The 23,732-nt window shown below is 35.1% G+C and overlaps 1 protein-coding gene across 5 annotated transcripts in view; it reads left to right on the forward strand.

The window, feature by feature from the left end:
• The window catches only part of SENP6 (SUMO specific peptidase 6), a 115,965-nt gene that overhangs the window by 12,791 nt on the left and 79,442 nt on the right, over nt 1–23,732 (forward strand). For all 5 annotated transcript variants that reach the window (XM_044757561.2, XM_044757562.2, XM_070496670.1 and 2 more), the window contains exons 2-3: nt 16,207–16,300; nt 18,286–18,346. In XM_044757561.2, the coding sequence (XP_044613496.2) occupies nt 16,207–16,300; nt 18,286–18,346 (155 nt within the window). The remainder of the gene's footprint in view (nt 1–16,206; nt 16,301–18,285; nt 18,347–23,732) is intronic.

A 23,732-nucleotide genomic window follows, 5' to 3' on the forward strand; every position in this document is an offset into this window, starting at 1 on the left:
TCTGTAGGAATGTTGGGTTTCTTTAAATACTCTTCCTAGTAAACCCTGGTTGAATTACATGGATTGAACATATATCTTATGAAATTATCATGTCTTATTTTTTAAATGAATGAAATAGTTTTATGAACAGAATTTTTAATGTCATTTGTTGTTTTTTTCTTAATGTCTTGTGCTTCTTGTGATAAAAGAAATCCTTTGGTCTTAGTGGTCCTTTGTATTATAACTTTACTTTTTTTGTTTTATTGATTGTTCATTTCTATCATTTTTATAACAGCGGGAGAGTACCAGTCAGCTTTTCAGGCTGGGGTAACAGAGTTTGAAATCCTATTTGTAGTGTATATCCTTATGTTTTCTTTATGTTAAAAAAATATGTTAAAGACTTTATTAAATATTTGCAAACCATTTATCTGATAAGGGGTTAATACCCTGAATACATAAAGAACTCATACAACTCAATAGCAAATAAAAAATCCAGTTAAAAAATGGACAAAGGACCTGAAGAGACTTTTTAAAAGAATTATTTTATTGAGGTCTTATATTGGCTTATAACGTTGTGTAAATCAGATGTACATTATTTTATATCAGTTTCTGTATAGACTGCATTGTGTTTATCACCAGTAGTCTAGTCTGACTAGACATTTTTACAGAGAAGACATACAAATGGCCGACAGGTACATGAAAAGGTACTCAGCATCACTAATCCTCAGGGAAATGCAAATGAAAACTACAATGAGATATCACTTCAGGCCTCTTGGAATGCTATCATCAAAAAGACAAGAGATACCAAATGCTGGTGAGGATGTGGAGAAAGGAGAACCCTTGTCCACTGTTGGTGGGATTGTAAATTAGTACAGCCTCTATGGAAAACAGCATGGAGGTTTTTCAAGAAATGAAAAATAGAACTACCATATGATCCAGCAACTCCACTTCTGGGAATAGATCCAAAGGAAACAAAACACTATGTCAAAGAGATATCTGCACCCTCATATTCATACCAACAGCATTTACAGTGGCCAAGACATGGAAACAACCAAAGTGTCTATCACCAGATCAATGGATAAAGAAGTTGTGGGGGATGTGTGTGTGTGTATACATATATACACACAATGGAATTTTATTCATATGAAAAAGGAGGGAAATCCTGCCATTTGCCACAACATGGATGGACCTTGAGGGCATTATGCTAAATGAAGTAAGTCAGACACAGAAGGACAAATACCATAGGATCTCACTTAGATGTGGAATCTTAAAAAACAAAACAAAAACAATAAAACTCATAGAAAGAGACCAGATTTGTGGTTACCGGAGGCAGGGGGTAGCGGGTTGGAGACTTGGATGAAGATGGTCAGAAGATACAAACTTCCAGTTGTAAGATAAATAAGTGCTGGGGATGTAATATCAAAATGATGACTATAGTTAGCAATCCTGTATAGTATATTTGAAAGTTGTTAAGAGAGTAAATCCTGTGAGTTCTCAACACAAGGAAAAAAACATTAAAAAGGTTTTTTTCTATCTATATGAGATGATGGATGTTAACTGAACTTATTGTGGTAATCATTTCACAATACATGTAAGTCATTATGCCTTACATCTTGAACTTACACAGTGCTGTATGTCAGTTATATCTCAATAAAACTGGGAAGAAAAAGACTGTTGTTTTTTTCCTAGCCGTGCAAAAGGTTTTCTTATTTATTTTAAAGGCTTTTTTTTCAAGAGCAGTTTTAGGTTCATAGCAAAGTTGAGAGGAAGGTACAGAGATTTCCCATATACCTCCTACCACACACATGCGTAGCCTCCACCAAGATCAGCATCCTCCTGCCCCCCCCTCCCAGAGTGGTACATTTGTTTCAAGTGATATACCTACATTGACACATCATTGTCACCCAGTGTTCATAGTTTACATTATGGTTCAGTCTTGGTTTTGTATAGTCTGTGGGTTTGGACAACTGTATAATGACATGTAGTCATCGTTACAGTATCATAGAGAGTAGTTTCACTGCCATAAAAATCTGTGTTCCACCTGTTCATCCCTCAGCCCCCCTACCCCCTCTCACTCTTGGCAATTACTGATCTTTTTACCGTCTTCATAGTTTTGTCTTTCCAGAATGTCATATTGTTGAAATCTTACCATATGTAGACTTTTCAGATTGACTTCTTTCACTTAGTAATATGCATTTATGGTTCCTCCACGTCTTTTCATGGCTTAATAGCTCATTTCATTTTAGTGCCAAATAATATTCCATTGTCTGGATGTACCACAATTTATTTATCCATTCACCTACTGAAAGATATCTTGGTTGATTCTAAGTTTTGGCCATTATGAACAAAGCTTCTATAAATATCTGTATGCAGGTTTTAGTGTGGATGTGTATTTAACTCCTTTGGGTAAATACCGAGGAGTGCCATTGCTGGATAATATGGTAACAGTCTGTTTTAGTTTTGTAAGAAACTGCTAAACGGTGCCATTTCCTATACCCACAAGCAATGAATGAGAGTTCTTGTTGCTCCACATCCTCACTAGCATTTGATGTTGTCGTTCCAGATTTTGGCTGTTTTAATAGGTGCATAGTGGTATCTCATTGCTTTAATTTGCATTTCCCTAGTGACATATGTTGTGGAGCATGTTTTCATATGCTTATTTGCCATCTCTATATCTTTCATGAGGTATCTGTTAAGGTCGTCGGCCCATTTTTTAACTGGGTTGTTTCTTTTTTTTTATTAATGAGTTTCAAGAATTCTTTGTATATTTTGGATAAAGTCTCTAATCAGATGTGTCTTTTGCAAATGTTTTCTACCAGTCTGTGACTTGTCTTCTAATTTTCTTGACGTTGCCTTTCACAGAGCAGAAGGTTTTTAATTTTAATAAAGGCAGGCTTATCAATTCTTTCTTTCATGGATTTTGCCTTGGGTGTTGTATCTAAAAAGTTATCACCATACCCAAAGTCATCTAGATTTTCTCCTGCATTATCTTCTAGGAGTTTTATCATTTTTCATTTTACGTTTAGGTTCTGTGATCCATTTTGAATTACTTTTTGTGAAGGGTGTGAGGTCTGTGTCTAGGTTCATATTTTTTCATGTTAGATGTCTAGTTGTAGCACCGTTTTTTGAGAAGACTGTCTTTTGCTCCATTGTATTGCCTTATATTCCTTTGTCAGTGATCAATTGACTGTGTTGATGTGGCTCTATTTTGGGCTCTCTTTTCTTTCTGTGTGAGAAAGATTGGCCTGGAGCTAACATCTATCCCCAGTTCTCCTCTTTTTTGCTGAGGAAGACTGGGCCTGAGCTAACGTCTGTGCCCCTCTTCCTCTGCATGTGGGTCGCTGCCACAGCATGGCTTGACTAGTGGTGTCTCAGTCTGTGTCTGGGATTAAAACCTACATACCCTGGGCTGACGAAGTGGAGTACATGAACTTAACCACCATGCCACTGGGCTGGCCACCTGGGCTCTTGACTCTTTCCCACTCATCTGTTTTTCTGTTCTTTTGCCAATAACACACTGACTTGGTTACTGTAGCTGTATAGTAAGTCTTGAAGTCGAGTTGTCTCTGTCCTCCAAATTTGTTCTTCTCCTTAAATCTTGTGTTGGCCATGCTGGGTCTTTGCTTCTCCATACACATTTTAGAATCATTTTCTTAACATCCACAAAATAACTTGCTGATTTTGATTGCAGTCTCATTGAATCTATAGATAAAGTTGGGGAGAACTGACATCTTGAGAATATTGAGTCTTCCTATCTGTGAACATGGAATATCTCTCCTTTTTTTTTTTTAAGTCCTTTAATTTCATTCATCAGGTTTTTTTAGTTTTCCTTGTATAGATCTTGTACACATTTTGTTAGTCTTAATGCTAAGAATTTCATTTTAGGGGATGCTAATGTAAGTGGTATTGTGTTTTTAATTCCAAATTTCCCCTTGTTAATTATTAGTATATAGGAAAGCAATTGACCTTTTTGTATTAACTTTGTATCCTGCACCTTGCTATAGTTGCTTATTAGTTTCAGGAGTTTTTTTGTTTTTGTTTTTTGATTCTTTAGGATTTTCTATGTAGACGATCATGTCATTTGTGAACAAAGACAGTTTTATTTCTTCCTTCCCAATCTGTATCCCTCTTATTTCCTTCTCTCGCTTTATTGAACTATTAGAACTTCGAGTACACTGTTGAAAAGGAGTGATGAGGTAGGTCATTCTTGCTTTGCACCTGATCTTAGTGGGAAAGTTCCAATTTCCAAGTTGTTTGATGTTAGTAATTTGTGTCCTCCCTTTTTTTTTCCTTAGCCTGGCTAGAAGCTTATTGATTTTAATCAGTCTTTTCAAAGATCCATCTTTTGGTTTTGTTGATTTTTGTCTGTTGATTTCCTGTTCAATCTCATTGATTTCTGATCTAATTTTTACTATTTCTTCTGCTTACTTTGGATTTAAATTGTTCTTTTTCTAGTTTTCAAAGATAGAAGCTTAGATGATTTATTTTCGATCTTTTTTCTCCTCTAATATATGCATTCAGTGCTATAAATTTCCCTCTAAGCACTGCTTTCACTACATCTCACAAATCTGGTAAGTTGTGTTTTCATTTTCATTTAATTAAAAATATTTTTAATTTTACCTTGAGATTTCATTGACCCATTTGTTGTTTAGAAGTGTGTTGTTTAACTTCCACATGTTTTGGGATTTTCCAGTTAATCTTTGTGTTACTGATTTTTAGTTAATTCTTTTGTGGTCTGAGAGCAAACACTGTATGATTTCTGTTCCTATAAATTTGTTAAAGTCTCTTTTATGACCCGGAGTGTGGTCTATTTTAGTGAATGTTCCATGTGAGCTTGCGAAAAATGTGAATTCTTCTGCTGTTGGGTGAAATAGTCTATAGATATCATTTATCTCCAGTTGATTGATGGTATTATTGAGTTCAACTATATCCTTAGTGATTTTCTGTCTGCTGGATCAGTCCATTTCTGATACAAGAGTGTTACAGTCTCCAGCTATGATAGTGGATTCATCGATTTCTCCTTGCAGTTCTACTAGTTTCTGCCACACCTAGTTTGACACTGATGTTAGATATATACATGTTAAGGATTGTTAAGTCTTCTTGGAGAATTGACCTGTTCAACAGTATGTAATGCGCTTCTTTATCCCTAATACCTTCCTTGCTTTGACATCTGCTTTGTGTGAAATTAGTATAGCTACTACTGCTTTCTTTTGATTATTGTTAGCATGGTATCTCTCCATTTCTTTACTTGTAATCCATATGTGTCTCTCTATTTAGGGTAGGTTTCTTATAGACAGTTTATAGTTGGATCTTACTGTTTGATACACTCTGACAATCTCTTTCAGTTGGTGCATTTAGACCATTGATGTTCAAAGTAATTATTGATATAGTTGGATTAATGTTTACCCTGTTTGTTACTATTTTTCATTTGTTGCCTTTGTTCCTATTTTTGTCTTTCATTCTTTTCTGCCTATTGTGGTTTTAATTGAGCATTTTATATTTTACATTTTCTCTCCTTTTGTGGTGTTCTATTTCATTTAAAAGTTTTTTCAGTGGTTCCTTTAGAATTTGCAATATAGCTTTACAACTAATCCAAATCCACTATCAAATAACACTAAACCTCTTCATAGGTAGTATGAGAACCTTACAATAACAAAACAATCCTAATTCCTCTCTCTCGTCCCTTGTAGCATTGACATCATTCATTTCATTTTTATTTAAGCGTACATAAGCATATATATTGACCCACACACACACCCATAAGGTACATGTATAAGCATACATAATTGAATACATCATTGCTGTTGTTCTGAACAAACTCTTATCTGTTACATTAAGAAATAAGAAAAATAAGGGTCTTTATTTTACCTTCACTTATTCTTTCTCTGATGCTCTTCTTTTCTTTATGTACATCCGAGTTTCTGACCTATATCATTTTCCTTTTCTTAACATTTTTTGCAAGACGGGTCTGCTACCAGCAAATTCCCTCAATTTTTGTTTGTTTAAGAAAGTCAGAATTTTGCAGGGTACAGCATTCCAAGTTTGTTTGTTTTCCCCCTCAACCCTTTAAGTTCCCTTCACTCTCCTTGCTTGCATGATTTCTGAGAAGTCACATGCAGTTCTTGTCTTTGTTCCTTTTAGGTAAGTTGTTCTTTTCGCCTGGCTTCTTTCAGTATTTTTTTTATTTTTGATTTTCTGTTGTTTGGAAATGATATGCCTAGGTGTAGTTTTTTAGATTTATTCTACTGGTGGTCTGTCAGCCTTCCTGCATCTGTTGTTTGGTGTTTGATATTAATTGGGGGAAATTCTCAGTTGTTATTATTTCAAATATTTCGTCTGTTGCTTTCTCTGTTCTTCTGGTATTCCTATTATGCACGTGTTACACCTTTTGTTATTGTTCCACAGTTCTTGGATATTGTGTTTCATTTTTCTCAGTCTTTGTTCTCTTTGATGTTCAGTTTTGAAAGTTTCTATTGATAAATACTCAAGCTCAGAGATTCTTTCCTCAGCTGTGTCCAGTCTACTAATTAGCTCATCAAAGCATTCTTTATTTCTGTTCCTGTTTGTGATCTCCAGCGTTTATTTTTGGGTCTTGGAGGATTTTTGTGTCTCTGCTCACGTGCCCATCCATTCTTGCTTGCTGTCTGTCCATTAGAGCCCTGAGAGTAACCATCGTTGTTTTAAAATCCCAGTCTGATAATTGTCTGCCATGTCTGGTCCTGATGCTTGCTTTCTCTTATCAAGTGTTTTGTTTTGTTTCGTTTTTGCCTTTTAGTGTGCCTTGTAATTTTTCCTTGATAGCTAGACATGATATACCAGGTAAAAGGAACTGCTGTAAGTTGGCTTTTAGTAATGCAGTGGTAGGTGTGGGGTGAGGGGAAGCATTTCATAGTTCTGTGATTAGGTCTCCATCTTTTAGTGAGCCTCTGCGTCTGACCTGTGAACTTCAAAAGTGTTTCTCAGTATTTTTCTCTCCCCAAAGATGGAACAGGATGGCTAGGATGGGCTGGTGTTAAATATTTCTTTCCTCCCACATGTAAGGCTAGAGCCAGCTGGAGTTGGGTATTTCCCTTCCCCAGGTAGGGTTTGATAAAATTCCAGCAGGTTAGGCTCTGGTTAGCTACTTTCCCCCAAGGGCAGGCCCTTGTTAATAACAGTGCTGTGGTGTATTTCAAAATCATTCCTCTTTCCCTGTCCCTGTTGGAAGCACCAGGGGATTTTTATCCACTATTTACTATGAGAACCTGGTCAAACTCACAAGAATGAGGGGTCCCCTCCACTGACTGAGTCCCCTGGGAGTTTTTAACTCTGAGACTTGTCTACACAGAATCTCCAGCCATTCGTCAGTTTACACTTTAGGTTTTCCTACCCCAGCACTGGATCTTGCAGTAGTTTCCACTCATGAGTCTCTGCTCTAATAAGCTGTGATTCTCTAAAAGTTTTTACTTTTTATTTTGGAGTAATTTTACATTTAGGGAAGTTGTAAGACTAGTATAAGAATTGCCATATGCCCTTCACTTAGGTCCCCAAATGTTAACATTTGCCACAATTGCTTTATCATATTCTCTCTCTTTGTAACTATATATATTTATATACAGATACCCATATTATTTTTTTTTCTGAACTGTTTGAAAGTAAATTTCAGGCATGCTGCCCACTTACCCCTAAATACTCCATTGTTCTACCTCCCTTTTTTTTCAGTTATTTTATTGAGATCATAATGGTTTATAACATTGTGTGATTTCAGGTCTACATTATTATTTAGCAGTTTCTGTATAGACTGTATTGTGCTCACCACCAATAGTCTAATTTTTATCTGTCCCCATACATATGTATACCCTTACCCCTTTCCCCACCCCCTTTCCCTCTGGTAACCACTTACTTGTTCTTTTTATCCATGTGTTTATCTTCCATATATGAGTAAAATCATGCAGTGTTTGTCTTGCTCTGTCTAGCTTGTTTCACTTAACATCATACCCTCAGAATCCACCCATGTTGTTGCAAATGGCATGATTTTGTTTTTTGTTATGGCTGAGTAGTATTCCGTTGCATGTACATATACACACCATGTCTTCTTTATCCATTCATCAGTTGATGGGCACTTGGGTTGCTTCCACATCTTGGCTACTGCGAAAAATGCTGCAGTGAATGTGGGGTGCATAAATCTCTTTGAGTTGTTGATTTCAAGTTCTTTGGATAAATACCCAGTAGTGGGATAGCTGGATCATATGGTATTTCTATTTTTAATTTTTTGAGGAATCTCCATACTGTTTTCCGTAGTGGCTGCACCAGTTTGCACTCCCACCAGCAGTGTATGAGTGTGCACTTCTCTCCACATCCTCTCCAACAATTGTTATTTTTTTGTCTTACTAATTATAGCCATTCTGAAAACTATAAGGTGGTATCTCATTGTAGTTTTGATTTGCATTTCGCTAATAATTAGTGTTGTTAAACATCTTTTCATGTGCCTATTGGCCATCTGTATATCTGCTTTGGAAAAATGTTTGCTCATATTCTCTGCCCTTTTTTTTGTTTCTTCAGGAAGATTAGCCCTGAGCTAACATCTGCTGCCAATCCTCCTCTTTTTGCTGAGGAAGACTGACCCTGAGCTAACATCCGTGCCCATCTTCCTCTACTTTATATGTGGGACGCCTGCCATAGCATGGCTTGACAAGCGGTGTGTAGGTCTGCACTAGTAAACCCTGGGCTGCCGAAGTGGAACATGTGAACTTAACCACTGTACCACTGGGGTGGCCCCTCCTCTGCCCATTTTTTGATCGGGTTGTTTGCTTTTGGTGTTGAGTTGTGTGAGTTCTTTATATATTTTGGAAATTAACTCCTTGTCAGATATATGATTTGTAAATATTTTCTCCCAGTTGCTAGGTTGTCTTTTTGTTTTGTTCCTGGTTTCCTTTCTCTTGCAGAAGCTCTTTAGTCTGATGTAGTCCCATTTGTTTATATTTTCTTTTGTTTCTCTTTCCTGAGTGGACATGATATTCAAAAAGATGCTGCTAAGCCCAATGTCAAAGAGTACACTGACTGTATTTTCTTCTAGGGGTTTTATGGTTTCAGGTCTCGCATTTAAGTCTTTAATCCATTTTGAGTTTATTTTTATATATGGTGTAAGATAGTGGTCTACTTTTGTTCTTTTGCCTGTAGCTGCCCAGTTTTCCCAACACCATTTATTGAAGAGGCTCTCCTTTCTCTATTGTATGTTCTTGGCTCCTTTGTTGAAGATTAGCTGTCCATAGATGTGTGGTTGTGTTTCTGGGCTTTCAATTCTGTTCCATTGATCTGTGTGTCCGTTTTTGTGCCAGGACCATCCTGTTTTGATTACTATAGCTTTGTAGTATATTTTAGAGTTAAGGATTGTGATGCCTCCAGCTTTTCTCTTTTTTTCTCAGGATTGCTTTGGCTGTTTGGGATCTTTTGTTGTTCCATGTGAGTTTTAGGATTCTTTGTTCTATTTCCAGGAAGAATGTCATTGGGATTCTGATTGGGATTGCATTGAATCTGTAGATTGCTTTAGGTAATATGGACATTTTAGCTAGTTTATTCTTCCAATCTGTGAGCATGGAATATCTTTTTATTTCTTTATGTCATCTTTGATTACTTTCAATGTCTTATAGTTTTTCTTGTATAGATCTTTTACCTCCTTGGTTAAATTTATTCCTACATATTTTATTCTTTTTGTTGCAATTGTAAACGAGATTGTATTCTTGAGTTTTTTCTGTTAGTTTGTTGTTAGTGTGTAGAATTGCAACTGATTTTTCTAAGTTGATTTTGTACCCTGCAACTTTGCTGTAGTTGTTGATTTTTTCCTAATAGTTTTCTGGTGGATTCTTTAGGGTTTTCTATCTATAAAATCATGTTGTCTGCAAACAGCAAGAGTTTCACTTCTTCCTTTCCAATTTGGATTCCTTTTATTCCTTTCTCTTGCCTAATTGCTCTGGCCAAAACCTCCAGTATTGTGTTGAATAGGAGTGGTGAGAGTGGGCGCTCTTGTCTTGTTCCTGTTCTCAGAGGGATGGCGTTCAGTTTTTTTACTGTTACATATGATGTTGGTTGTGGGTTTGTCATATATGGCCTTTATTATGTTGAGATGTTTTCCTTCTATCCCCATTTTATTGAGAGTTTTTATCATAGGTAGGTATTGCATCTTGTCAAATGCTTTCTCTGCATCTATTGAGACGATCATGTGATTTTTATTCTTCATTTTGTTAATGTGGTGTACCACATTGATTGATTTACGGATCTTGAACCATCCCTGCATCCCTCGTATAAATGCCACTTGATCATGGTATATGATCCTTTTAATGTATTGCTGTATTTGGTTTGCCGATATGTTGTGGAGGATTTTTGCATCTATGTTTATCAGCAATATTGGCCTGTAATTTTCCTTCTCTGTGTTGTCCGTGTCCAGTTTTGGTATCAGGGTAATGTTGGCCTCATAGAGTGGGTTAGAAAGCATTCTGTCTTCAATTTTTTGGAGTAGTTTGAGAAGGATAGGCATTAAATCTTCTTTGAATGTTTGGTAGCATTCTCCAGAGAAGCCATCTTGTCCTGGACTTTTGTTTTTTGGGAAGGTTTTGATTACTGTCTCAACCTCTTTACTTGTAATTGGTCTATTCATATTCTCTGTTTCTTGATTCACTTTTGAGAGTTTGTATGAGTCTAAGAATTTATCCATTTTTTCTAGATTGTCAAATTTGTTGGCATCTACCTCCCCTTTTTTCAAGGTAGTATACATTCTCTTAAATTACTACAGTGCAGTTATCAAAATCAGAAAATTAACATTGGTATAATACTGTTAATCTAGTCTGTAGACTTTCACTTTTCACCGTTTGACCTGCAAATATTCTTTATAACAAAAGCAAAAAAGAAAAAAAAAATTCTGGTTCAGGGTCTAATCTAGGATCATGTATTGCATTTATTAGTCATGTCTCTTATCTCCTTGATCTGGAATAATTTTTCAGTCTTTTTCTTTACCTTGACATGTTTGAAATACACTGGACAGATATTTTGTAGTTTGAGTTTTATGTGATGTTTCCTCATGATTAGATTCAGGGTATGCATTTTTATAAGGAACGCCATAGAAGTGGTCTTTTGTCCTGTTACTGGTGAAATTAATCTTTGGTCACTTAGTTAAGTTGCCATTTGCCAGATTTCTTCACTGAAAAGTGCTGTTTTTCCCCTTGTAATTATAAATATTTTGTTGGAAAATACTTTGAGACCATGTAAATGATCTGTTTCTCACCAGATTTCACCCGTTAGTTTTAGCTTCTGCCATTTATTTGTTTTAGCTTTCATTGATGGTGTATGCCTGAATCAGTTATTACTGTAATGGTTCCCAAATGATGATTTTTCAATTTTATCCTTCCTTATACTTTTATTAGTTCCATTGTTGTAACGTATGTTCTTAAAAAACTAGTTTTCCTTCCGATACACCTGGTGCCTCCCGTTTTGATTCCTTCCCAGGGTTCTATACCCAGTGAGTTTGCTGTTTGTCTGCTTTCCTTGCTCCTCATGGGCGTTTTCCGCCCCGCCTGACTGTGCCGGCTTGAACCTTCACCATGTAGTTGACTAGAACTGCTTATAGCCTATTGCGGGGGAAAGTTAGGATCTTTGCTGAAGGTTTTTGTAGCTACTCTTTTTCAGATTAAGGAAGTTCCCTTCTGTCCTAGTTTGCTAAGAGTTTTTGTTTGTTTTGTGAGTTGCACTCATATGTTAACTCTTTCTGTTGGAATAAACCCTACTTGATTGTAATATGTTATTCTTTATGTATCATAGGATTTGACTTGCTAATATTTTATTTAGGATTTTGTATCTGTTTTCATGAGAGAGTGCTTGGTAATTTTCTTTTCTTGAATGTCATTGTCAGGTTTGGGATCAGATATTCTGACTATATAAAGCTGCAAAGTGTTGCTTCTTTTTTCTCTTACTAGTAAAGTTTAGGTAAATTTGTTGCTATTTCTTAAATGTTTGAAAGCAGTTACTGGATAAGTCTGGGTGTGAGGTTTTTTTTATGGGAAGATTTGGAATAATTAATTGTTTCTTTTATTGATACTGAGTGTTCAGATCTTCTTTTTCTTGTGTCAGTTTGGTAATATTTGTGCCCTCATAGACGTTTAGGTTTGCTTTCTCTAGTCAGCTAAATCAGTTCCTACCCATCCATCAAATTTTCATCTTTTATCAGTTTAGTTGTCTCTCTCATCTTCCTTTATCTCCTTTCTGGGTTCTTTTTGTTCTTATGGATTTCTACTTTTTACTTCTTTCCGTTACTGTCATTTACGTGGAGGTTATAGAGAAAAATGCATGTATTTAATTTGTGAAACTTAACTGGGACCTTTCCCTAACCTCTATCTTTCCTTCCTCTCAATTTTCTAAGTGGAGTATAGTGGACGTAATTTTCTATTCTTATTATTACGGACGCCACCCATGGCAGAATATTGAAATGTGGTGATACTCTCAAGGACTTTTGAGGATTTGAAGTTTTTGTCTCTACTCCAGGTTGCCCTAAACTTATGTTTTCAAAATTTGCATTTTATCATTTATTTTTTTCTTCTTGGCAGTTAACACTTTTGTGAGGTTATTATTCTTTCACTTATTAATTTATAGGTTCTAATCTGCTGTCAAATAGGAAATCATATGATTAGACTTGTTAGAATTGTGTGTACAGAACACACAATTCTCGAGTTCCTTTAGTGCTTAAATAACAACATCTCTTGGCTTTTTACTGCTTAGTGGCCTTTTTGGTTAACTTGCCTGATTCTCAGTTGATAAATACTAGTTGCTGGATAAGGAGTCTTATGCAGCTAGTAATCACTGTAGTTTATTACCTTTTCTTTCTGGTAGCATAGCTTTCACCTAGTCCTGTCTTTTTTTTAAACACAGGTTCATTTTATATTATAAAAAATATATTATATTTTTTATATTCTTTAAAAACATTTTTGGGGGAATAATTTTAGATGTACAGAGAAATTTCAGAGATGTTATAGAGTTTCTGTATACCATTTTAGTCATCTTCCTCTAATGTCGCCACCTCATATAGTCGGTACATTTGTCAAAAACTAGGAAATTAACATGGGCATAATACTATTTCCTAAACTACAGACTTTATTTGAATTTCACTAGTTATTTCACTAATGTCCTTTTTCTGTTCCAGGGTCCAAGTCAGGATACCATATTACATTTGGTTGTTATGTCTCCTTAGTGTCCTCTGATCTGTGACAGTTTCTTAGTCTCTCCTTGTTTTTCCTGACGGTTTTAAAGCATACTGGTCAGGTATTTTGTAGAATGTTCCTTACTTTGAGTTTATTTGATGTTTTCTCATGATTAAACTGGGATTGTGGGGTTTCGGGAACAAGACCACAGAGCTGAAGTGGCATTTTTATCACATCATATTAAACAGTATACACTATGAATAAGACATCACTTTTGATATTACCCTTGATCACTTGGCTGAGATAGTGATGGTGAGATTTCGCAGTGTGAATTTACTTTTTTCCCCTTTCTGCAGTCAGCTCTTTGAAAGTGAGTTACCAAGTCCAGCATATACTGAAGGGAAGGAGAATTAAGGAGAGAAGAAAACAGTTTGTACATACAGCATTTGGAATTCTTCTGTAAGGAAGATGTGTCTCTTCTCCCCATTTATTTATTTATTCAATCATTTTTATTGGTAGGGACTCATGAAAATTTATTTTATTGGGGAGGTTATAATCCAATACTATTTTTATTTTTGCTAAAATTGTTCCATCTTTGTTTGGCTTTTGGGACGTTCTTTCAGACTGGCTCATGTAACCTTTTGACATGCCCTCATCGTTTTTTTTTAAAGCCACCTCTTTTCTTTCTGGCACTACAAAATACTCCAAGCTTATCTTCTATTTTTCCTACCTCCTCCCTAGAATCAGTCCTTTCTCCTGGGAGCCCTGACTGCTTTCACTAGCGAATGGTAGTTAGAAATCAAGATCTGATTGTGAGTGTGCTTTTCTCCAGTAGTCACTGCTTCCAGACCTTCTCCCCGGACAGACCCGTAGCTCTTTATTTTAACCCAGGCTTCAGCACTTATGTATATTTGTTTCTGTATCTATCCCTCTGTATATGTATCAAATAAATATGAGTTCATGCTGATGCCTCTTAACTCTGATCTATCTAACACCAGTAGAATAAACAGAGTTCATTCCAGTGCTTGAATGCAAAGTTCATTCTAGCTTTCCTTTCTTGCTTATTTGTAACTTCTTTCTCTGACAGAGGGAAACTTTTACTCCCATTATCTATTTTATTTACTTATTTGTCCAGAGTATAAAGTATATGTGTAAAGATGTTTCAGATTTGCTCATGATGACTTGTTTTCTCCTGTTCCATGATATTTTTGGTTGTGAACTCACATTCTTTGACACTCTTTTTGAGGCATTGAAATTTTGTATTTTTTTCAAGAGAGGATTTGTATTTGATTCTGCTAGTTGTTTAGAGGCTTTTTTTTCCCTCTTTACAAACAGTTTTTTATTGTGGTAAAATATACATAACATAAAATTCACCATTTTAACCATTTTTAAATGTACAATTATAGGTTGGCATTAAGTATGTTCATAATGTACAACCATCATCACTATCTATTGCCAGAACTTTTTTATCATCCCAAACAAAAACTTTGTAACCATTAAACAATAACTCTCCATTCTCCTTGCCCTCCTGCCCCAGGTAACCTCCATTTTACTTTCTGTCTCTCTGAATTTGTCTATTCTAGGTACCTCATATAAATGGAATTATACAGTATTTATCCTTCTGTGTCTTGCTTATTTCATTCAGTGTTCTGTTTTTAAGGTTCATCTGTGTTGTAGCATGTATCAGAATTTCATTCCTTTATGGCTATGATTGTCTGTGTGTGCATGCACGTATACACAGCACATTTTGTTTATCCATTCATCTGTTGATGGACATTTGGGTTGTTTCCTTCCATTGCGAATGATGCTGGTGTGAACATTGGTGTACAAGTATCAGAGTCCATCCTCTCAGTTATTTTGGGTATATACCTATAAGTAGGATTGCTAGATCATAGGGTAATTCTGTGTTTAACTTTTTGAGGAACTGCTAATCTTTTTCCACAGTGGCTGCATCATTTTATATTCCCTCCTGCAATGCATAAGGGTTCCAGTTTTTTCACATCCTTGTCCACACTTATTTTAAAAAAATAATAGCCATCTTAATGGGAGTAAAGTAGGATCTTATTATAGTTTTGATTTGCATTTCCCTAATGTTAAGTGATTCTGAGCATCTTTTCTTGTGAGACTATTTTAATTATGGGCTTTTCCAGATGACGTAGGTTATGAAAATTCTGGTCCCAAACCTGAGTAATTGTGAGCTTATGGTTAGGAATTCCCTAGCATTGGGGTGGATACACTTTATTTTTCTTCAGTTCAACCCAAAAACCCAGAGCCAAGCACAAGACATCATAATTATTCCCACTGCCTCTTTCTTGAGTGGGTTTCTTTTTTTTCCTTAGTTCACCCAATTGGAGTGAACTGTCAGGTCTTCTGGTCTTTAATCTGACCTCACATCATAGGGAGGCCCCAAACTTGGTCTTCTTAAAGCCCATGCTCCAGGCTATCAGATTTTTGTCATATGGCTCCAGAACTTCATTTATTTCTCTTGGTTCCCACTCTCTAGTTGTTTAGGGCTTCAGGGGATTTCAGGCATGCACTTACAAAATTTTTTTAGTTCCTAATGAGCATGTGTGGTGTTCTGATTTAGTGAGCTTTTTGGACATTAAGTTCACCATATGCTAACACAGAAAACCTTGATTTGTTTTTCTTCTGTTAAAAGAGATGATTGAGGTAAAGAAAAGGCTAGTGGTCTGGAAATAGTTCTCATAAATAAGGTAAGCAAACTAATAGGGACTAACTTCTAGAGCCAGTGATCAAATATGGAGATCCAGGGTTGATTTTTATGTATTTCATACATATTCATGTGCCCCCTCCCATTTTTATTGTATCTTACTAATTTGAGCTTCTTTCTGTAGCAAACTCACACATATGGATGACTGTAAATTAGCAAAAACAGATTGTAATGTGTTCTTTTTCTCTTTAGAAGAAATGAGATGTTTATAAGAAATAGAAGGCAAGCAAATTAAAAGAAAATCTAGACTAAGCAAAGAGCTTGGGAAATGCTTAATTTTATTTTATATTGAATAGCCCTATTAATGAATACTTATCTCTGTTTTTATTTCAGCTTTGGCTAGATCAGAATCTAAGAAAGATGGAGGTTATAAAAATAATTGGAGCTTTGATCATGGAGAAGAAAGTGAAGGAGATACAGATAAAGAGTAAGGATTTTTTTTCTCTCACATATTTTATAAGCATGAAAATTTCCATTAGAAAAACAATTTATATTCCATGAAAATACTCTTCCATGGGAGAGTGTGGTATTATTTACTTAAAACATTGAACTCTTTTATAGTAGCATTAAACAAAGAAAAAGCAATTCTTTGTTGGTAAGTAATTTTGCTGTAGTATTTCTCCATGTTTCGAAGTGTATAAATATGTGCATGTAATACATGTAACCTTACAATTAAGAATCAACCATACTACAGAAGATTTCCAATTAAAGAAATTGTTCTTATTTTAAAAAAAATAAGGCATTCTGTTCAGGCAATGATTTGAAAAGCCACCATAATCATAAGTAAGCGAACCTAGATTAAGACCCCTGAATTTTGTATCAAAGTTTAAATCCTACAGCGTCCTTCTTCCCAGTTGCAACTGTCACCCACACCACATCCATCTTAGATCATATTCCCACCAGAGAAAGCAGAAACGCTATGAATGATGAACACAGGTATTAACCCAGGCAGTTTAGCAAAGTGTTCATTACAGTTTGTTAATGTACTTGGAATGACTGCTGTGTAAAATTTTAAATAAGAGTTTTAACAGAACCATTGCATGTTGTGAAATTTGTATTACAAATTCAGCATGGCTGTTTCTTGGTTTATTGATCTGGTTTTCTACTGGCCAGAAAAAACAGCAAATTCAGACACACATGAATACATATAAGTTCTACCAAAACTATGATATTTTTTAGAAATTTTACACAAAAAGTCATTCAGAGTATATTGGCTAAGTACTGTAGGTGCTTCCCTTCTGTCTGGGCAACAGCTCTGTTCATCATTACTATAGTTGCCTTCAACTGAGATGGCAAACTGAAGCGAAGTTTTTATTTGAAGGAGAGCTGTGAACTAGTAAGTTTCTCACATAAAATTGGTATTTTATGGTTTTCTTTCATTTCTTTTTTCTTTTATGTCTGATTATTTTTTAATTTAAAACAATTTTTTGTTACATTTAGTATTTATGTAGTTTTGAAAAATTGAAATTAAATCTGAAATTAAGTTTAGTAGAAAGTATACCACATTTTAAACATTTTTGTAAAATGAGAGAATTTTTAGCATTGAAAAAGTTGGGATGTGTGTAAACAGTAATAAAAAACATTACATATTTATTTTAAATAGCTAGGATTTTACTGAAAACAGCTTAGCAGGGTTGTCTTCAGAAGGGTATATTTTGACTTTCTTTGTTAGAAGATTTGTCATGGTTATGTAAAAAATTTGTCATTTTAGGTGTTACCTGTCCTGCATGTTTGTTTCATTTATGAATTGTACTCTTTGGCTCATCATTATAAGTGGATCCTCAGGGGCTTCAGCATTTTGAACATGTTGAGATTAACATGAACTCTTAATAGATACATCAGTTTGGGCTTTTAGACGCTCAGGCCAGTGATTCTCAGTGAAGGGTTGATATTTCCAGGAGTGGTAGAGGTATAACTGTTTTATTTGTGGTAATACCGTTGGGATTACTTTCTTTTCATTAGCTAAGGTTTTCTTACCAGTTTGTTTCTTCTGTTTTATTTTGTTTCTCTGTCCTTTTTCCCTAATTTTAAATTCAAAACAGAAAGGAAAAAATGAGTGATTATATATGAAATCCATAGTTAAGAAAACAAAAATTGTGTGTTCATTTATGGCAGGGGTCAATGAACTATGGCCCACGGATCCAATCTGGTCCACCATTGTGCTTTATTAATCGTTTTATTGGAACACAGCCCCATGTCTAGTCTAGGGCTGTTAATACTACAATGATAAAAATGATTAGTTGCTATAGAGACCATATGGCCTGTAAAGCCTAAAATATTTGCTCTCTGGCCCTTTAACAGGAAAAGCTTGCTGATCCCTGAATTAGGAGAGTAAAGGGGTTAAAACTTCTGAATTTAATGTATGGGTTGTAATTGTCACTTAAAGGTTTTTTTTCCCTCTTTTCTATATAGTGAGGCAAATCTACTCAGTGTAGATGAAGATGAAGATTCTGAAACCTCAAAAGGAAAAAAGGCAAGTGTTGCTTTTTCAATTTTTTTTTTAATTTTTAGGTTATATACTAAAAACTAATACTTTAAAAGAAGATTTTTATATTTTTTAATTGTAAGTCTCAGCCAACCACTTCCCCATGCCAGAGGCAAATGTGTGCCCAGTTTCTTGTTTATCCCATCAGAGATATTTTATGCATTACAAAGAAAATATATATTCTTGCAGCACCCCCTTATACAGTTGGTAGCATACTGTACACTCTTTCTAATCTTACTTTTTAAAATTAATATATCTTACAGACCATCCATAAGAGTTCATTAAAAGCATTCTCATTCTTTTCAAGGGGTGCATAGTATTCCATTGTATGATACACCACTATTATCCATTATCACTGTATTGAAGGATATTTATGGTATCAACCTTTTTTCCCCTTAAAATAATGTTGAATAAGTTAGCCTTCTGTGTGGGTTACTTTGCACACATACAAGCATACATGTAGGATGAATCCTTAGAGGTAGGGCTGCTGTATCAGGACACGTACATTTCTGATTTTGTTATACCTGATTTACACTTTTACCAGCAGTGTCTGAACATGCCTATTTCCCTATACTTTTGTCACAGTGTTATCAGCCTTTTGATCTTTGCCAGTGAAAAATAGTATCTCAGTGTAGTCTCAATTTGCATTTCTTTTACCATGAATGAGGTTGAACCAACGTTTTGATATGTGTAGTCCATTTATTTCCTTTTTGATAATTGTCAGTTAGTATCCTTTGCCCATTTTTCTGTTTAGTCTTTAAAATATTATTGATTCATATGAATTGTTTTTATATTGAATCTAAGACACATTTTTTCACATTTTAACATCTTTGAAATTTATCTAGATACATCTTATAAAGATGACATGGTTTAATTAAAAAAAATTTTTGCACCTTAGTACATAGAATAATGATGCATCTTATAATGGTTTCTTAGGTTTAGTGAAACTGGCACATTACTGTGATACTAGTCACCAGTATTTTAAGCTGGTTTTTTTCACTAGTCTTTTGTCTTTGTTTTTGGTGGTTATTGCCTTGGGGAAAATGTACTTTTTTATGTTGTCACATATATGTCTTCTTTTTTCTAATGGCTTTTGGATTTAGTGTCTTGGTTCCTAATGATGTTAACTAACTTACTTATTTGCTCTGTCCTATTATTTAATCTATATTAAATAGTTCACAATACTATACATTAAAAGTTTTTTTTGTTCTGTTTTTGGTGTTTGGTGGCACCACCAGGTATGTTCCACTAGGAATGTATGTTTAAATCACTGTGTTTTAAAGTTGCTTGAAATTATTCCTGGTTGGCAATTTCACCAGCTGGATGAGTTAAGTTTATTTATTTAACTTTGTTTTTTATTTTGAGGAATTGCTTTTTTTAAAAAAAATTTTTTACTTAATTTGTTTTATAATTATGCAGAAAAATATTTATGGGATTCCAAAGTCAAATCTACAAAAGAAGTTTTATTCAGAGAAATCTAGCTTTTGTCATGATTCCCTCTATCTCTTTCTCTTTCACCTACTGGCAGCCTGTTTTGAAAATTGTATGATTTGGCCTTCCATTGTTCTTTTCTTTTTCTAATATAAGAGTATACTACCCTTCTTGGAGAAAGCATCCACACTGTTTGCCACCTTGATTTTTTCACTTAACAATATCTTCTATAGATCACTCCACAGCAAAATATTTGAGATCTTTATCTCTTTCATTGCCACGTATTCCAGGGAATGGATGTACTGTAGATATTCAGTTGATCCCCTAGTGATGAGTAGAGGTTTCTCCCAGTCTTTTGCTATTATATGTAGTGCTTCAGGGGATGGCCCTGTGCCTTGGTGGTTAAGTTTGCATGCTGCACTTCGGCAGCCCAGGGTTTTGCCAGTTTGGATCCTGGACGTGAACCTAGCACTGCTCATTGAGCCACACTGAGGCGGCATCCCACATAGCAGAACTAGAAGGACCTACAACTAGAACATATAGCTATGTACTGGGGGACTTTAGGGAGGAGAAGAAAAAAGAAAAAAGAAGATGGTTGGCAACAGATGTTAGCTCAAGACCAATCTTTAAAAAAAAAAAAACAGTGCTTTAATAAAGCCTTGTGCTTATGTCTTTACAGTATGTTTGTGGGATAGATTCCTAGAATTGTAGTTGGTATGTCAGAGGGTAAATTTATGTGTAATTTTGCTAGATATTGCCAAATGCCTCACTCATAGGAGTTACCATTTGGCATTCTCGCTAATAATGTGTGAGAGTTCCTATTTCCTTGTAATCTTGGGGAGTACGGGGTCAAACTTGAGTTTTTGCCAATCTGACACAGCACTCTCTTCGCATGGTTTCTGTAATTATAGTTGAATAGTATTTTAGGGACTTTTAAATTTACTTTTTTTCCTTGATCTTTGTGGATTTTTTCCCTTGCACAACATCTCTATGTTGTCGTCATTTAGGGAATTCATAGAATTTGAAGTTTTTCTCTTAGTACTCTACAAGCTTTTCTTTATAAAGTTATCCTGAAAGCCTGTGAAGTTTTCGCGTTGCAGTCTCCTCCAGCTCCTATTGTACCGCCTCGTCTCCCTACAGTGCTGCGGTGTGCGTGCCGTTGGCCGGCAGAAACGTAGTGAACTTTGTAGGGAGAAATGAAAAGCGCTTTCTATCACTGGCTTCTGTGACATTGGAATCCAATTTTTGTGTGTGGGGGGGGGGGTTTATTCCTTGCAGATGCTGTTAATTTTTTCACAAATAAATGCTTTATTACACATGGTTTTTTCAGGGGGTTTTTTGCTGAGAAAGATTCACCTTGAGTTAACATACGCTGCCAATCCTCCTCTTTTGTTGCTTGAGGAAGATTAGCCCTGAAGTAACATCTGTGCCAGTCTTCCTCTCTTTTGTGTATGGGATGCTGCCACGGTGTGGCCAGTGAGTGGAGTAGGTCTGCACCCGGGATCCAAACCTGCAAACCTGGGCCGCTGAAGTGGAGCACACAGAACTTAACCACTACACCACAGAGCCAGCCCCTTACTACACATTTTGAAGGATGTGGATGTTGATAATTTAAAATAAAACTTTCATGACACTTATCTGTATGTAGTGATCTCCAAAGAAATTCTGATTTAATACTCAGTATCATCTATTGTAAAAATACATGTACCATCTCCTCTTTAACAGTTGGAAATTTTATATTATGCCTTTTTTCCCCTTAAATTCATATTTGTGTTCAATTTTCCCACAGAATTTTAACTTCATATATGTATTTGACTTCACATGATTTATTTTTGTGATTGAAAATCTTTTAATCTTTTAGGATTGAAAATCTCTTAATCTGTCATACTTTACTGTAATAAAATGATAAACATACACTGAAATTTAACTTTATTGTTCCTGTTGCTAAAAAGTTCTAAGTATTAATTTTTTTTTTACCGGATTGAGTTATCTTTATAATTAGTAAACCTGTTGTGTACAATTATATTAGAAATGCATCTCAGAATGGATGGTGCTAATGTTTTCTGTCTTTATTCATTTAGTTCCCGTATCATTCGTTTCTTTCCTTTTGAATTAAATGTCAAAAATCACATAGCAATCTAACTTTAAAAGTTAAAAGTAATTTGTAATCCAGTCATTAGAGTCATTTGTTTTCTGAATTTTGGGGAAATATACTAGTGGCTAGAAATTACACTTGTTACTTTTAGATTCCTTTATTTTTTTAACCAGATGGTCTCAGAAATAATTGGAAAGATTGAAATTTTGTTAATTTCAGGATGCTTTTGCCAAAACAATATTTTTTGTAAAATGTGTTATATTTTTGGTTTGTGTATATTTTTCTTTAAAACTTTGGAACTGCATATTCAGCTCATTTAGTCTATGGAAAATATCTACATATAATGTATTTGGCAAGGCCAATCCACATAGTCCAGCCATTCAATTAAAACAGATGTACTATTTATCTATAAAAGTCTGTTTTCATTTTTCATTTCATATATACATGTTAATTTGCATCTTTATGACAACCATTTCACTGCAGAATTCTAATGTAGAAAAATATAGGCGTGGTTTTGACCTGAGCTTGTTACCTGGTTGTACTAAGGCACAGCAGATTTCAGTCTTTTTTCTAAACTTAGGCTTTCTTTGAATTATTCTCACTTGATTTTGTCCTTGAGGCAGTGCTTTTCTTGATAATAATTGGAGTAGAAGACAAAAAATTAAAAATAGAACTGCCATACGATCCAGCCATCCCACTACTGGGTATTTATCCAAAGAGCTTGAAGTCAGCAATCCTGAAAGTCCTGTGTACCCCAGTGCTGATTGCAGCATTATTTACAATAGCCAAACATGGAAGCAACCTAAGTGCCCATCAACAGACGAATGGATAAAGAAGATGTGGTATATATATACAATGGAATACTACTCAGCTGCAAAACAGAACAAAATCATTCCATTTGCAATAACATGGATGGACCTTGAGGGAATTATGTTAAGTGAAATAAGCCAGCTAGAGAAGGATAATCTATGTATGACTCCACTCATATGAGGAATTTAAAAATGTGGACTAAGAACAGTTTAGTGGATACCAGGGGAAAGGTGGGGTGGGGGGTGGGCACAAAGGGTGAAGTGGTGCACCTACAACACAAATGACAAACATTAATATACAACTGAAATTTCACAAGATTGTAACCTATCATTAACTCAATAAAAAAAAATAATTGGAGTAGAAGATACGAAGTCATTAAATGCAAATTTTCATCACTTTTGCTTTTCCGTTTTGCAATATAGCTGAATTAAGAAAATCCTACTTTAGTTCACCTTTAACAGAAATATATATAACACAGAAAGATATGAGGCCCTAATTCTATTTTATGTGCCAAAAGAGATTCCAGATACCAATATTTCAAATTCTTCTTTTCAGGAGTTTTTAGGGTCTAATACAATAGGTGAGATTTATGTCTTTCTTTTATAAAGTGGGAAAAGGTCTGTTGTGAAAAGGGAGATGGGAAAGGAGATATTATATGATGCCTTTTCTACAGAGGCATTTTAACGTAAATCAGTTGTAAGAAAGGGTAAAAATGGAGATGAGGATTTAGGAATTAACTTCCTCTTAAAACTCTCCTTGCCTGTTTGTCATTTAGAACGTCTTTGTGTATCCCAAGGGTATACTTATCCCTTGGTTTTTAACGGCTTGTGGGTCATATATAGGACTATATGGATCATTGGTTTAAACTAGTATAGACCCTTTTCTCCATTTGAAAATGAGTGTGGAATTAGGAGAAAGCCTTTATGTTGGTTCAGAGTATCTTAGTATTCTTCCCCTTCTGTTTCATAGAATAATCTCTTTGCCTTTGGGCTTCTGATGTTTTATTATACCTCTTTAGAGAAAGGATGCACGTCTTGT

The sequence above is a fragment of the Equus asinus genome, chromosome 24 (genome assembly GCF_041296235.1).
Source record: "Equus asinus isolate D_3611 breed Donkey chromosome 24, EquAss-T2T_v2, whole genome shotgun sequence".
Classification (NCBI taxonomy): Eukaryota; Metazoa; Chordata; class Mammalia; order Perissodactyla; family Equidae; genus Equus; species Equus asinus.